Source organism: Parasteatoda tepidariorum, chromosome 4 (genome assembly GCF_043381705.1).
Source record: "Parasteatoda tepidariorum isolate YZ-2023 chromosome 4, CAS_Ptep_4.0, whole genome shotgun sequence".
NCBI lineage: Eukaryota > Metazoa > Arthropoda > Arachnida > Araneae > Theridiidae > Parasteatoda > Parasteatoda tepidariorum.
The window spans coordinates 82248909-82265094 of NC_092207.1; the positions used below are offsets into that span (position 1 = coordinate 82248909).

General features: G+C 26.0%; 1 protein-coding gene across 4 annotated transcripts in view; it reads left to right on the plus strand.

The window, feature by feature from the left end:
• Positions 1 to 16186, plus strand: part of LOC107452768 (cytokine receptor) — a 92914-nt gene that overhangs the window by 66373 nt on the left and 10355 nt on the right. For all 4 annotated transcript variants that reach the window (XM_016069345.3, XM_016069346.4, XM_071180123.1 and 1 more), the window contains 11 exons: positions 862 to 991; positions 1292 to 1455; positions 3211 to 3371; positions 3953 to 4109; positions 4666 to 4751; positions 5523 to 5751; positions 7393 to 7695; positions 9176 to 9325; positions 9694 to 9840; positions 11840 to 12121; positions 13254 to 13568. In XM_016069345.3, the coding sequence (XP_015924831.2) occupies positions 862 to 991; positions 1292 to 1455; positions 3211 to 3371; positions 3953 to 4109; positions 4666 to 4751; positions 5523 to 5751; positions 7393 to 7695; positions 9176 to 9325; positions 9694 to 9840; positions 11840 to 12121; positions 13254 to 13568 (2124 nt within the window). The remainder of the gene's footprint in view (positions 1 to 861; positions 992 to 1291; positions 1456 to 3210; positions 3372 to 3952; positions 4110 to 4665; positions 4752 to 5522; positions 5752 to 7392; positions 7696 to 9175; positions 9326 to 9693; positions 9841 to 11839; positions 12122 to 13253; positions 13569 to 16186) is intronic.

Genomic DNA, 16186 nt, shown 5'->3' on the forward strand with positions numbered 1-16186 from the left:
AGACATTAGTGTGTGAAGACTCAATTTAAAAAAATTTGAATTATTGATAATGTATTTGTTAGAAACTTAATCATAATGCATAGCATCTTACTCATTTGAATGCAACAGGGCTAGAAAGCAGCAATGTTGATATCATTACAACAACTCATTAAAACAGTGTGTGGCTTTGTCCAGAGGCGTGTCCATGAAATCATGAGATTAAACTGTTGAGTTCATATTATGGACATTAAAAATATCATTCAAGATTAACTAGGATGAGCTTTAAAGACTAAGATTATTTGCTTCTTCAAGAACTAATCTTAATGTAGTTGACTTTGCATTACAAATTTGAACTTTGACAACTTTGTAAAATACAAATTAAAAAACCACATTAAGTACTGACTATTTAACTATTATTTAGAATTAATGTTATTAGAATAATTAGAATAATGTTTCTTATTTTAGTAGTTTTATTAATGATTACAAACTGAATTAAAAAAAATTTGCTGGTATATCTAAGTGATGGTTTTAATAATTTCTGATTTGTTTATTATTATTTGTTTTCCAACTAAATTCAATATCATGCAAAGTATGTAACAATAGGTTGGGCATTATTGATATATTTTTGGTTGTTTTAAGTTTTTTTGGAATTTATTAACAGCTAGGATTTTTTTTCACAATGTCGCCGTCAAAAAATAGGTTTTCAGGTAGACCATATATAACCTTGTAGTTACAAGGTGTTAAATTATACTGACGGATAATTTTTCTTCTTCTCTCTTTTCTAACTTGCTTATAATTTTTCTATTTTAAACTGTTATTATATATATATTTTTTATTTATTATTGTTATGTTTTTATTTGATAATAGCTGTTTCTTTTTTAGATACTCCAAAAAATGTGAGCAACTTTAAGTGTGTTAGTAAGAACTTTGATAATTTGACTTGCACTTGGGATATTGAGCCTAACAAAGTGAAGACAAATTATTCTTTGCAAAAGAATTTGTTCTCAATGGGGTAATGTTTTCTTTTTTTTCTTAAATTTTCTTTTCTTTAAGCTCTAAATATTTATACAGTTTTCAGAAGCATAATTTTAAAAATTATTGGGTAGAGTTTTACTAAACAATCTTTTTAGCATGGTTTATAGTGAAATGACAAATTATTTAATTGCGATGAATTTTGATAATGAGAATTAAGTAGTTCCTGATTAGTGCAATCTCATCTTAAAAGGTGACTTTGTTTGATCTCCTGAAGTTTATTGAGGAGTAGGCTTTTTTTTAAAATCATATTCTTATAATTTTATGTGTGTTTTTTTAGAGCTTTTCAAAATTGCCCCACATTCAACAACACTTTTTGCCAGTGGCGAGATGATACAGATCCTCCCTATCAAACAAGCAACAGGAATCTCACTTTCATTGTGCATGGAAATAATAGCCTAGGGATATCTGAAAATGAATTTATGCTCGACCATTTTGCAATAGGTTTGTTGAAACCATTTATTTTATTTTCAAATATTTATTTTTACTATTTATTTTTTGTATTAAACATGTTAGTGTTTTTTTTTTTTTTTTTTTTTTTTTGAGATACTGAACTAATAAAATAACTATTTTTTGGTATTATTCTTTTTTTTAAGAATTTTATAGATATTATTTAGCTTTGAAAATTTAGCCTTCTTAGGTATGGAAACCCTGAAAATGAAAAAAGTCTTTTTCCAACTCATGGCTAAGGAAAAAAAAAATTAAAAATCAGTTTTAAACTGGGAAATTCATGCATTTAAACAACATAATAAATTTTTTTTTTAAAAGCCATGCATATCAATAATTGCTCTAAAAGCAAATGACAGAACCATATGGATTAGGAAATTGCATAAAGTCTTAGATCATAAAGAGATTATTCAGTGGCCAACATTTGCATGTCATAATATTGTATTATTATATAAAACGCTAATACGTATGTATGTATCAATAAAACCAATGATATTTCTTTTCTCGCGTTGGCAACAGTTTTCATTTTTAATTGATAGATAGGATTCGGCGTGCAAGAGCACGTAGTGAGCATCATATAGCTAATCTATATTATATGAAACGCTAATATGTTTTAATTGATAGGCTTCGGTGCGCAAGAGCATGTAGTGAGTATCATATGTCTAATCAGGTGAATTCTCACCGAATTCTCAAAAAAATTCTCACAAAATTATCTTCATCGAAGCCGATGCTTTACATCCGGCGTTCAGTACTATTACATATTGTTTTACAACACATGGTTTTAGCCCTCTGGTGGGAAAGACTTTAAAACAAAACTTACAACAGTTACTTTTCTCAACAACTGAAATTTAGAATAGTGTGATTAAGAAAAATATGCGAACTGTTTTCAATTTCAAATTAATATTGAAATGCACAGGTTTAGAATTTTCTACAGTGAAAAGTTTTCAGAACTTCAGTGTTCAAAAAAGTATACAAAAGCTAGACGTTAAGAACGTATCCAATGAGCGGGCATCGGATTGCGAAGCAATCCGAAATGAACTGCGAAAGCAGTTCCGGGGGTTGGCGTGCGCCAGCGAGCAGGGGGCAAAGCCTCCTAGTATTGTATTAAAATATAAAAAATTTAAAAGCCAAGTGGCGATTAGTGCTATAATTTCTAAAAAAGCTAAGAAAAGCAATGTCAATATACAAAATTTTTTGCTAATAATTGACCCTTGCTTTTTTGCCCATTAATTTAAATATAAAAATTTTAAAAGCTCAATAACAATTAATATAATTACCAAAAACAAAAGTCAAAAAACTTTTTTTGCATTTTTATTAATATTGGACCCTTAACTTATGTCTATTGATTAAATTTAAGGTTTATAACTTTGACTTCTTTATTGGTTTAATGGAGATGTATAAAGTCTAAAACTCATTATCCAGACCTTTAAATCTCCCAAGATGTCTGGATTTCAGGTTTTACTGTAAATGTGATGTTTTTTCTAGTTTTTTTTATTAAATCATACTGTGGTGCTTTTATTAAATTTTAGTCATTAAATATTTTCATATATTAAGCTTTTTTCATTAAAATTATAAAATTTTAGTATCATTTTTAATGTTTTCATTTAAAATATGAATGAGGATCAATAACAAGTTGAGGCTGTTAAAATTGTAAGAAGATTAATTTCTATACAAATTTAATTAAAATCTGCTTGTTTGTGCTTATTTTAGTTCAGGTTTTATTTATATTATATATTTTTTTCTTTCAATTAGTTATTCCAAATAGTCCTGAAAATTTGACAGCTTTAAAAATTGGAAAAGATTTCATAATTCTTCAATGGCTTCCTCCAAAAATGAAGCATATTATTGAAAAACCTCCTCTTTTCTATCAACTATGGCTTGAAGAGCTTGGTCCTGATCCTCGTGATAGAGTTGTTAGTATTAAACTTTTTTAAACTAAGCCAGTTTTCATTTTTTGTTCACTCAAATTAATTTGCCATTTAGAAATTTGCAGATAAACGTCATAAGTTAAAATGTAATATTATTGTAGTAAATATTTTAAGGATATTGTAGATTCTCTCTGATTAAACTTAATCCATCAAATTTTTATTAGCATTGTTTAGATCTTTTAGTTATATTTTTCACCCTAATTCACTATTGTTTTACCAAATTTTTTTGACCTTAATTAAATGTTAAACTTCCACTTAGTTTACCGCTTAAATTGGTGAAATAATTTTTTATTGTGTAGGATGTTCATAATTCCTATGACATTTTTTGATCAATATTAAAAATTATATTCATTATAATTTTTAATATTGATTGTCTTAAAATTTGTTCATAATTTTTCATTTGATTTTTAAATTTATAATTTCAAATTAGTTCATTAAAGAAATTTTTAACCAAAGTGTAGCGATTTATTTAAAATTTGTATTTTTAAAGCCATGTTTTGAACTTTCAATTTATGAGTTTATTAGGTTCCACACATAATTTTTATCATCTAATTACATCATTTCAGGTTATCAATAGTGGTTTAGAGAGGCTTACCTATATAGTAGAAGGGCTAGTTCCATATTATTTTTATAATGTGTCGTTAAGATGTCGATCCGAATATACATTTAAAGAAGAAATGTGGAGTCCTATAATATCTTTACAAATCAAAACTTTACCAGATGGTATGTTTTATATGATTCTCTGTATTACTAGTTTTATTGGTTTAGAATTTGTACAACTCTTTTACCACATGTTTAGAACCTGAATGTTATTATTTTCCTTTATTTACTTATTATGAAGGAATTGTATTTCTTAGTATTCAATGTACTAAAAGAATTTGAAGTTTTACATTGAAAATTTTTACTTCATAATAAAAATTAATTTATCATTATTTGCTTATTACATAGAAATGTTATTTATTTGAGATGCATTTTGTTATATAGAAATGAATATTGCAATTGTGTTTTTTAATTTTTGAGATATAAGGTTAAATCAATATTTCATGAAAAATAATTTAACACAAATTTCTACTCCACTCTTTTCAGATCATTTAATTTTATGTTGGTTCTACAAATTCTAGAAATAAAAATTGATGTATGCAATGCTTTTTTTCTAATAAGAAAAATTTTTGCATCTTAATTTTTAAATGCTCGCTTAATTTCTTTAAAATAAATCTTAATTATTACTTTATATTTTTACTTCCCTTTTTTAAAGTTGTATTTATTTTTTATTTTTCAGTACCCTCTATTCTGCCTGAAGTGAATCCGCTAGCCTATGAATTATATAATTTTGAAGATTATCGCAACGCCACTCTATATTGGAAAGTAAGTTGTTAACATCTGTAATAAGAAAATATTTATCTTTAATGTAATTTTATAATTGTACTTCGCAAGCTATAATTGAAAGCTAAGCTATAATTATAGATTTAATTATTCATTATGTTTATCCTATATAGTTTGTTTTTGTATTAATTGGTATTATAATTTATCAACAATTATAATTTGTTTTTATATAGTCTATGATCTTTTGTCTGACCAACCCATTGCAACAGTTTTATTATAACAATCGATGTATAAAGTTCACCTTCTATTTCCTACTATTAGAACGTCCTATCCAAACTATTCATTCTAATAGTGATCAAAACTTACTTTGATATTTTTTCTTTTACCCTGAAGTCCCTTAGAAAATAAATTTGAAACAAAAACAATTGCATTGACAATGGATTAATTTGTATTAAGAGTTTTAAATAAATATTTGATTTAAACCACTGTTTATATTAATGTTAATCCACATTAAATGTGTTACATTTTGAATTTTGTTTTCTTATTTTAATGGTTGTGGGCATGCATGACTATTGGTCAAAAAGTTGGTTATTATGAACTATTTTACATTACTGTTTCCAAATTGTCCTTTTTGTTTAAATTGTTTTATACTAGTAAATGTACGCATTTTATTATGATATACTGTTTTTAAATATATTTCCCAATTATTTTTTTAAAATTTACTCACTTCTCAATATTATTTCTTCAGCTTTTGTTGTATTATTCTTTATAATTAATAAGTTTTATAATTAATATATTTTCTGTACTTTATAGCCTGTACCTGAAAGATATTATAGTGGAATAGACTTTCACTATCATGTTGTGTATTATCCTTCTGCTCTGACTGAAAACAAGAATTCTTTTTATGCAAAATCGAAACTGCCAGTAATCACTATTGGTCATTTAAATAATGATTCAGCTTACATCTTTAAAATTTACTCAGCTAACGAGGAAGGCTTATCAACTGATTACAAAGAAATTTATGTTGCTGAAAGAAACAAAAGTAAATGTACCTTTGTCAATTAAATCGTTTTTAGTATTTATATACACAAATTTTTCTGCTTATCATTAATATTTAATTATTTAGCAAAATTTTTTTATTATATTCTTCAGTATTATAATCTTACATTTGGTATACCTAATGCATTAAATATTTTGATTGTTTAACACTTTATGAAAAGTATTTTATCATTTTTTTCCTTGCAAATTATGCACTGCTATTACACATACTGCTTGTTTATTTTATGTTATAACAAATTGTAAAAATAAGTGATAATTTTTATGATTGAGTAATTGCTATGAGGGATAATCAATATAACATTGGAGTATTATTGTTAATACACAAATTTTGCCTTCTGTAGTAAAAAATGTAGAAATAATTATCAATATTTTTACCATTCCTACTAATTTATCCTGCTGATGTAGACGTTCCAAGTGGCTCCAAAACACATTTAGGCTTTAATAAATACATTACTTGGAATCTTAACTTTGATTTAACTTAATCGTAAGCATACCACAAAAGAATACTTAAGTGGTTTTCTTAAAGAATCATATGCTATAAAATAACAAATCATACTAATACAATTTTAAGTATATATATTGTGCTTTAAATATGATAATCTAGTAATTATATATTTTGATTTTACAGATAAATAATTAATGTGAAAATAGAAAATTGTGTTAATTGGCATCAAATAAAGTTATATCTTGTTTAGATTTTTTTAGAGAACATTATCTGAAATTGTTTGCTTTTTTAAATATTATTATTGATAATGATATTTTTGGTATTCTGAATTCATATAGAAATAAGACTCAGTTATACAGTGAAAATATTGCGAATTTATGTTTCCTGTTTGTTATCTGTGTGAAAATTGTATGTAAATATGGCATTTAAAGATAATAAATTAATTAATAACATGCTATCAAGCATAAATTCTTATTTTAATGAATTTTTTAGGCTGAATTTTTTAATACAAAGACCGTTTAATCTTGCAAGATCTGCAATATTTTAGGGAAATCTGTCAAAGAATTCACTAAACTGAACTAAACTCAGTAGTATGACAGCCCAAGAAGCGCCAAAATCTACCGTGCCCATTTCAGTTTTCCTGACAATAGCCTCTGGGGGGGTTGACAGCCGAACAGGGAACCCCTAGTATTGTGTCCCCAAGCAAGCTTGGTACTCATTTTATCCACTGAAGGGATGAAAGGCTGAGTCAAACTAGCCTGGTCTCCGAGGATAAAACCTTGGACCTGTGGCATTAAAGCGCAAAGCGATACTATTTATTTGTAGAAAATCCTTTATTAAAGTTCTTTTCTACTGCTGCTTGGTAACTGAGAACTGTTTGACAAAATTCTTCAATTTTTGCTTATGAATAACAAATATTTCCCCATTTTTGCTAAGAACACACTTGTTTCAGTAAGATAATTTATTTCTCCTAAACAGTACAGAGTTAATGTTTGTATTCAAAAGACATGTAAATCAATATTTGTTTAAAAGTTTTGCTAATAAATATTTGTTTTTTAACTGTTTTTATTGTTAAAAATTTTTAAAACACTATTAACAGGTAATATGCCAAAAGATCGATATCTCACATACATACTATAATTTTTGCATAATTTAATTGTGAGTATATTTTATTTTTAGTTGCACCTTCTCCTTATGACATCAGAGCTATTTCAAATGAGCTGGGCTATTATAATTTGACCTGGTCAATGGCTGGAAGCATTTATGACTATACTTTCACTGTATTTTGGTGCTCCAATGCAAAACGTGGCAATTCACGTTGTGATGGTCCAATCAAGTGGTCCAATACTAATCTGAAGGAGAACAGTTTCATCTTGAATGTTACTGATGTGCATATCAACTTCCAATTTGCAGTGGTAGCAGCTATGGGAAATGAAAGCTCTGGAATGCAGTGGGCTTCATGTATTGTACCGCAAAAAGCTCGTAAGTTCTTGCATGAAACATATACCTTGATTATTCCTCAGAGAAGTTTATTTAGAATTAGCAATCTAGTTTTCAAAATCGTTTTGAGGTTTCTTTTATAAAAACGTAAATATTTCACAATTTTGGACAAATATCAGTAATTTTAGATAGATTTTAGACTAATACCAGCATATAGGGTTTATGAATCTGCTTTATGTCTTGTAAACAATCAGTTTAGTTCTAGTTCTTAGTGAGAAAAACAAATAGGTTCTTGAAGATTAAGGTTTAGTCTGAGTATATTTTATATTAATTTCATCAAAGAAAATTTTATTAAGCAAAAAATGAATTCCAATGAGAGCATTTTAATTGGCTAATTTCACACAGATTTGTGGGGGAAGGAGTGGGAAAATTGGCTGATTATCTAGTATTATTAAATATCAGTTTCATCCTGTTGATTAAATTTTAAACAATTTGTAATAAAGTTAAGCACCATACGCAATGTCTATTAAGCAGTCTTGTTAAATCCTAGTACATTCTTAATCTATGCAATGTTTAAATAGCTCGTTTATAATAAAAAAAACCAAATAAGTACAAAAGTATTTTGCCTGATTTTGCTTAACTCCGAATGAGTCTCTAAAAAGGAATTTTTCACTTAAATGTTCACATTTATAGAAGAAGTTGCATAAATTTGCATGCTCAAAATGTGGATTAAAGATTTGTTTTTGTTTTTATTCTTGAGAGAGAGGGATTATTTTTAATTTTAATTACTATTAATTCTGTTATTGCCTGTATCAATAATATGGGAGCTAAATTAACAATACAATTACAATATCAAAATTGCTATTTTTTAAGAAAAATTCTATTGATTTATTTCATTTTCTGACATACATCTTTTCATTTGCACATCAATTTACATTGGTCTTTTAAAAGACGTATGAATGGTGCTGTTTTACTTTATATTTTAAAATATTAAATTATAGCAATGTAGTTTAATTATTGCAGTGATTATGTTTTTCAGTTGTGCATATTTTAAAGCTGATAATATTTGATATTTGTGATTGTGAACTGTATTACTTTCGTTTTGGAAAAAAAAAAATCATAGCATATTTTGTAGCAATGCTTTACCAAGGGTGTCTAAAAGATGTCATGCCTGTAAAATGCTGGAGTACAATTAACATGATATTTTTCATTTGGCAAAGAAAGACATGACATTTTTTATTTGGTAATAATTGGCTGACTTTATATGAAAAACAAGTGTAGTTAATAGTTATAGATGTTCATACTAAACCTATTAAGTTCTAAATAATAAATCAGTTAAGATGTAGTGATTATATAATTTCATGGATGTTGTAAGTTGACTCAGCATTGTAGTTTAGGTTAAGATGTTATAGTTAAGAAAATGCTGTTATATTAATCTTATAATTAAGCTTGCATATTTCTATTTTGTAAATTTTCTGACTTTTAGTAGTCAAAGCGATCACTAAAATTTTTAAATTTACAGCTCTAGGCAAAATTCCAATTAAACACATAGAACAAAAAGACGCTTCAACTTTAAAAATAATTTGGAGTCTTGACTGTGAAGCTATGAAGTCTGTTATTGACAGATATGAAATTACTTTTTGTAAGCTAGGAATGAATGGAAATTGTAAAGGTAATAATGAGTATTTCTTTCTTTTCAATCAATATTTAAGATAATAGATATTTAAGATATTTTTCTGACAGATTGTGCAAAAATATTTTATATTGAAGTATCTGATTCATTTGTATATGATGAGTTCTTTTGTATTTTTAAATTTAATCTTTAAATTACCTTAAATTCTAAAATATGCAATTACCTTAAAATTTAACCTTTAAAGGCTTTTGTAAGTTAGGAAAGGAAAAGCAAATTGAAAATGAACCTTTAATTCATTCCTTTTAAATAATTATTTAATTGAATTGCATTTTTCTTTATTGTCAAAAATTGTCAAATATTTTATTTAATTTGCTTAATTAATTATTTTCTCTTTATTTCTTATGAAGTTGCTAAAGCTGAACCTGATGATGAAAGCTACATTCTTCAGGATCTGCACCCCTTCTCAAATTATAGTGTGAAACTAAGAGCATTCAATAAAGAGAATATACCAAGTGAGGACATGGCAGAAAGTTTTCAAAATACACTACCTGGAGGTATAAATAAAGCACATTATTCAAAACAAAATTACAATTATGTGATTTCTAATTATATTTACTTTGTTTACATATTTACTTTACTGACTATATTTACTTCGTTTACATATTTATTTTACTAAATATATTTACTCTACTGACCATATATTTACTTTTAAAATGATTAACAAAAAAATTGCTACCAGTTGACATTCTATTAATTCTTCTGTGGCGTAACTACCACTATAAATATTGAATACCAATTCACTAGTATATAAGACATGTTCATCTATCGAGAGATACCTCAAGAGCGAATCAAGTTAACATGGCTTATATACTAGTGAATTGGTATTTGATATTTATAGTGGTAAGTCACATTACCCCCCTTTAAGAATTTCATCTGTGATAGAAATCGATGAGCCAATACCACTAGTTGATTATGCTGTTTATTTATTTATATCAATTTTGCTCATAATATTTTTTTTTCTTTTCAATTTTTTTGTTTATAGCATTTTGCTCATTATTTTTTTCTTCATTTTTGTTTATTGACCGGGAGACTTAATTTACTTCACCGGATTTTTTTTTCTTTCTTTGAGCAGTATATATATTTTTTTCTTTTCAATTTTTTTGTTTATAGCATTTTGCTCATTATTTTTTTTCTTCATTTTTGTTTATTGACCGGGAGACTTAATTTACTTCACTGGATTTTTTTTTCTTTCTTTGAGCAGTATATATATATTTTTCTTTTCAATTTTTTTTGTTTATAGCATTTTGCTCATTATTTTTTTTCTTCATTTTTGTTTATTGACCGGGAGACTTAATTTACTTCACCGGATTTTTCTTTCTTTCNTTTCGCTCATTATTTTTTCTCTTCATTTTTTGTTTACAGCATTTCGCTCATTATTTTTTTTCCCTCTTCAATATTGTTTACTGGCCGGAAAACTTTATTTACGTCACCGGATTTTTTTTCTTTCTTTGAGCAGTATATATTTTTAAGCAAATCAACTGTTTAATGTGGACCATTCATCATTGTTGACAAGTTGATATCACGTCCGTGGGTCACCAATGAAGACATGTTAACTTGATTCCATCTTGAGGCACCTTTTGATAGATGAAGGTTGGCATAGTCGATTTATAATTCCCCTCACTTCCTTGTCTAAAAGAAATTTGAGTGTGTACTTCGTTTTCCAATAATTAAATTTCATGAACGATATTTATGTGTATTGGCAAACTAGTATATTAATTATGTATTAATTTTATAACTATATTCAAACTATATATTAATTCTATTGAAAATCATGATAAAGATATATAGTATTGAATTAAAAAAATATTTACTTTTTTTTGTTTCTGTTTTATACTGCCATTTTTAGCTTATTTATGTAAATGACATATTAAGAGGTATCTTTAAATTCAAATGAATAATTTTGAAAAATATCAGGATAAAATGTATTTACAGTATAGAAATATTTGCAATGCTGTGCAGCCTCTACTTGACATTTTAATACTGGTGAATAAATGATCTATTTTTTTAAAAAATGGTTGAAGAACTTTAATTTGAACATGCATTATTTTGAATTCCATTCTTTGAATAAAGACTTTTCTTTGAAGACTCAATTATCACAGGCAAATGTATTATCAAATTATAGCAAATACCTCAATATTCTGTATATGAAAAGTATTTTTGATATAGTTTTTTTAATGTTTGAATCGTTATTCCAACTCTATACTGTTTGAATTCTTAAAAATTATTCATTGGTTATAATGATTTTCACTAAGCTTCTATACAAATCTTGGACTTATAATTTTCCATATCATTGTGCAGCTAATTCATATCAAGATGGTATAAATATAGAAGGACTTGCTTCAAGTTTAAGGGACTCTAACTTTTTTATGACTTTACTTGGCTAAAGAGCTCTAAATAATACATATAACAATTTTTAAGATATTTTTGTTCCTTAGTATTCATGCAATATATGTAAACTTTGAGATATAAATTTCTTTATTTCATCTTTTACAGCACCATCTGATGCTCCTCGCAATATTCAGGTTCTCGACAAAAGTGGAACTACAATCAGAGTGAGATGGCAACCACCATTAGAACCAAATGGAATCATTACTCACTATTATCTTTATCGCAATGGGATGGAGAAATACATATCAGCTAAATCCTTAGAGAACTTGTCTTATGATATTGAAGGCTTATCCTTTTTTACAAAATACAATATTTCCATGGCTGCCTGTGTTTCTAATTATTGCTCTCCTAAGTCTCTACCTTTTATAGCTGTGACAGATGTTGGTGGTAAATTATTTGTTTTCTTTTCTATAACTTTTCATAGATAGCGTCTGTGAAAAAAAAGTTTTTTTTATCTATGTTTTATATGTTTATATTGTTAATTCTCAAATACTTAAAATAGACTTATAGGCTACATAAGCAAATATTTTTTGTCCTTATGTAACCTATGGTACTTATATTTTTCACTACCTTTTTTATGTATATATATTTGTATACTTTCTCTTGCAACCACTTATTTTAAAATTTTCCAGTAAAAATGTACTGGATATATGTATATATGATCATGATTAGTATGTATAATTTTTGCAAAATAAAAATAATTAAATTAGTAAAATTATTTTTGCAATTTATTAGATGTGAAACTAGGAAAGAAGTTTTACTGGTTTTTAAAGGCTGATAATAATTATAGAATTTCACTGATAGTAATACTATCACTTCTAGAAACAGCAAGGTGTGAAATGCTGCTTATAAATTTTTTAGTCACTTACCTCATCAATGTAAATTTCTATTTTTTCTTTTTAAAGTATTGCTATATATACATATTCATTAAATTCTTTCAATTCCTATTTTCTTAAAAGGCTTTTATTTTTAAGGCTAAGAGGTTTGTACATAAGTTATGCTCTGATTTGGTTAGTTGTCACAAAATAGTGTTCCGCAAGATCTTTCTGTATAATAATTAAACATTGTAAATATTTTTGTGTCTAATTAATCTTGTGTTAGATAGATCTCTAATTGCGGAATTTGGGCTTAGTAAACTATACATTTGCTTTGAAATGTAAGATTCTGTGTAAGATAGATTTTTTGTTTTGGAATTCAGTATTTGTGTGCAAGTTTATGTCTAATTATATAATTCACATCCGGATGTGAATTATGTCTAATTACATAATTTTAATACAAATATGAATTAATCTCGATTAAGTAACATTTTGAATCACTGCACAAAATGTGTTAATTATTTTTTGTTTGCATTTTTGAAATAAAATGTAAATTTTGGCATGCTCTCTTTGATTAAAATGAAATAATTTTTTAATATTTAAAAATAAGTAACTAGGTGTTGAAACCACACATATACCATAAAGATAAAATTATTTTTCTTTCATTGTATTTTATTTTACAACAAATATATTTTCTCCTTTAGAACCTGGTCTAGTGGATCCACCACGTGTCGAAATGATCAATTCTACAAATCTGAAAGTATCTTGGGCAGCTCCTTTGAATCCAAATGGACCGATAGATTTTTACGTTGTTAAATGGCAAATGAATGGAGATAATAAAACAAATTATCAACAATTTCAGAGTCTTTCAGCTGTTATAGAAACTGATTGTTCAACAGTAATGGATGGTGGAGTTAAATATTTGTTTTATGTCCAAGCTGTTAATATCAAGAATGGCAAAAATTTGGAAAGTCCATTCTCAGAAGCTACTCAAGCTACTGCTTGTATTATGTCACAAGGTAGTTAATTGTTATTATTAGGTCCCGGATTTTCATGAAATTTACATTTTTTATTCTTTTGCATTTTTAAGTTTTGGGGTTATTTCTTTTTCAATTTTTTTTATTTCTTTGTGTTCATTCAAATTTATATACAAAAAGAAAACGTTACTAGTCAAAATTTAATTTTTCTTGTTGTTTTAGCATATAACATCAATTTCAAACTTTTAATCGACAACAAGCATGCATTGCATTGCTTTGTATATTCTGTTATGAATGAAAGCAATTTTAAAGAGGAAAGCATTGTTTTAATTTATTTCTTCTCAAATGATGGTTTTTTTTTGTATTTTTTAAAGGAACTAATAAGAACTTTTTAAGTTATCAATTCCAAACTCCTAGTTATTATTATTTTTGATGTATGCAATTTAAAGCTATCAATTCATTTTTACTGAAATTTCAATTATTATTGGAATAGCTATTCAGTACAAAATATTATGTAACACAAAGAATGCTTTATGTAACATGAAACTATTCAAACTTTTTACTTAAATGTAAAGATATTTTAAATCTAATTTTTAAGTATCATAGATAGAAACCATGTTGTGTTATTGGAAAGTATTTAGAGTTTATTTTGAGTAGAATTCGGTACCAATATATAATGTGTTAAAAGCTGAACCATTTATAATTAGTTAAGAGTATGAATATATTAAAAAAATGTTTTGTTTCTTTTAAGAAAAGAAAGGAGAAAATATGTGAACAAATAATTCATGGTGATTCTTAAGTATAGAAAAACTTTTTGTTTATTATTTTAACTTTTATAATCATAAGTAAAACAATCTTTTAAATTTTCTTACTATTATTTTTAACTTGAAATATATCTTTATTTGCTTTTTTTTCTACTAAACAGAATTTTAAAATGTGAGAATTTTTTCTTAGAAAATAATTCTACTCTTCTCAGAATTTTAAAATTATTTTGTTATTTTCAATTCAAAGTTTTACTCTGGATAAAAATACTACACATCAAATAATTTTGTATATCGAATATTCCTCAAGTTGTTGAAAATCAAAAAGCTAATAGTAATATTTTTGGTGTGGAAAAATTATTCAAAATCGTCAGTATATTGCAGTATAGTAATTTGTGAACTAAAAAGTATGCTTTTTTTTTAAAAAAAAAGAAAAAAAAAAACATTGATCTAGAATAGAGCTAGAATTAAAAAATGATTTAATAAATCTGTGATTCTAGAAATGATAGCAGAATTAAAGAATTGTTTTCTAAGTTTTAATTTTGAATGCATAATTTGGAACAAAGTAGGGAAAATCAATGTATTTTTGTGTTAAAAATAATAATACTTTATGAGATGAAAATATAAAAGCTAATTATTATATTTTTGTTTAAAAATCATTCAAATATTACTGACTATCGCAGTATAGCAATTTGTTAACCAAAAAGTGTGATTTATTTTTTAAAAAATTGTGCTTAAAAATAAAAGCAGAAAACTATTTTCTAAAATATGATTTTATAAATCTGCTTTTCTATAAATGATAGCAGAATTATGTAATTGTTTAGTTTTCAATTTTAAACACATGATTTGGAACAAAATAAAGTAAATTCAAGCCTTTTTGTTTAACAAATGGTTGTACTGCAAATGATTGTAGTTTGGGAAAACATATTTCCCACAGAAAATTAATAAAATTCTAAACTTGTAGACAGTACAGCAGTTTGCAACCCAATATGTCTCTTAAAATGTTTCAATTAAAAAAAAATATATATATAGCTTTAGCATGAAACTGAAAAACAATTCTCTAATGAAAGATTTTACAAATGTGAAAGTTCTATAATTTTTTTATTTTAAAATTCTAGGAATGATTACAAAATTTTATTATTTTTCCTAATTTTCAGTTATAAATATTTTTTCTTCTATGGAACAAAATAAGACATATCAAAGCCTTTTTTGGGTAACAAATTGTTGCACTGCAATAGCTTTTAATCTGTACAAAATTGAAAAAGCTAATTTTAATATATTTCTTAAATGAATTGGAAAAAAACATTTGATTGTAGCAGTATAGCAATTTTGAACTGAAAAAGTATCTATAGCTACCTCTTTCTTATTGTTTCTTTTTTTTCCCAAAATAAAGCTTAAAATAAAAAGTAAAGAACAATTTCTGTAAAATTTCTAGAAAGGCAATCGCAACAGTATCTCATTTTATGATTATGAAACTTTCTAGATAAGATAGTGGAATTTTAGGATTGTCTTCTAATTTTTAATTGTAACTAATTTTGTTTTATGTCTTTTAAAAAACGTGATTGCTGTGTAGAATTCAGCATCACTTGATAACATATCAATAAACTGCATGGTTATTTTGATAAATTGAAATGTACTTAAAGTTATAATTATAATGTACTTAAGTTAATAATTATGTACTGTAAGTTATAGTTAAAATGTACTTCAATATTTCAAGACAGCAGCCTTAATTCGAACTATATTGATTAAGCGCGTGGCTATAATCATTATGGCTATACAGATAATGCTATTATTTTTAAAAAAATTATGAATGCAGAATTTTTCTGCATTCTAATATTAGAGGATAACACTATAACCTGCATGGTTTCAAAGTGTGTCACTTATGTGACCTTCATTTCA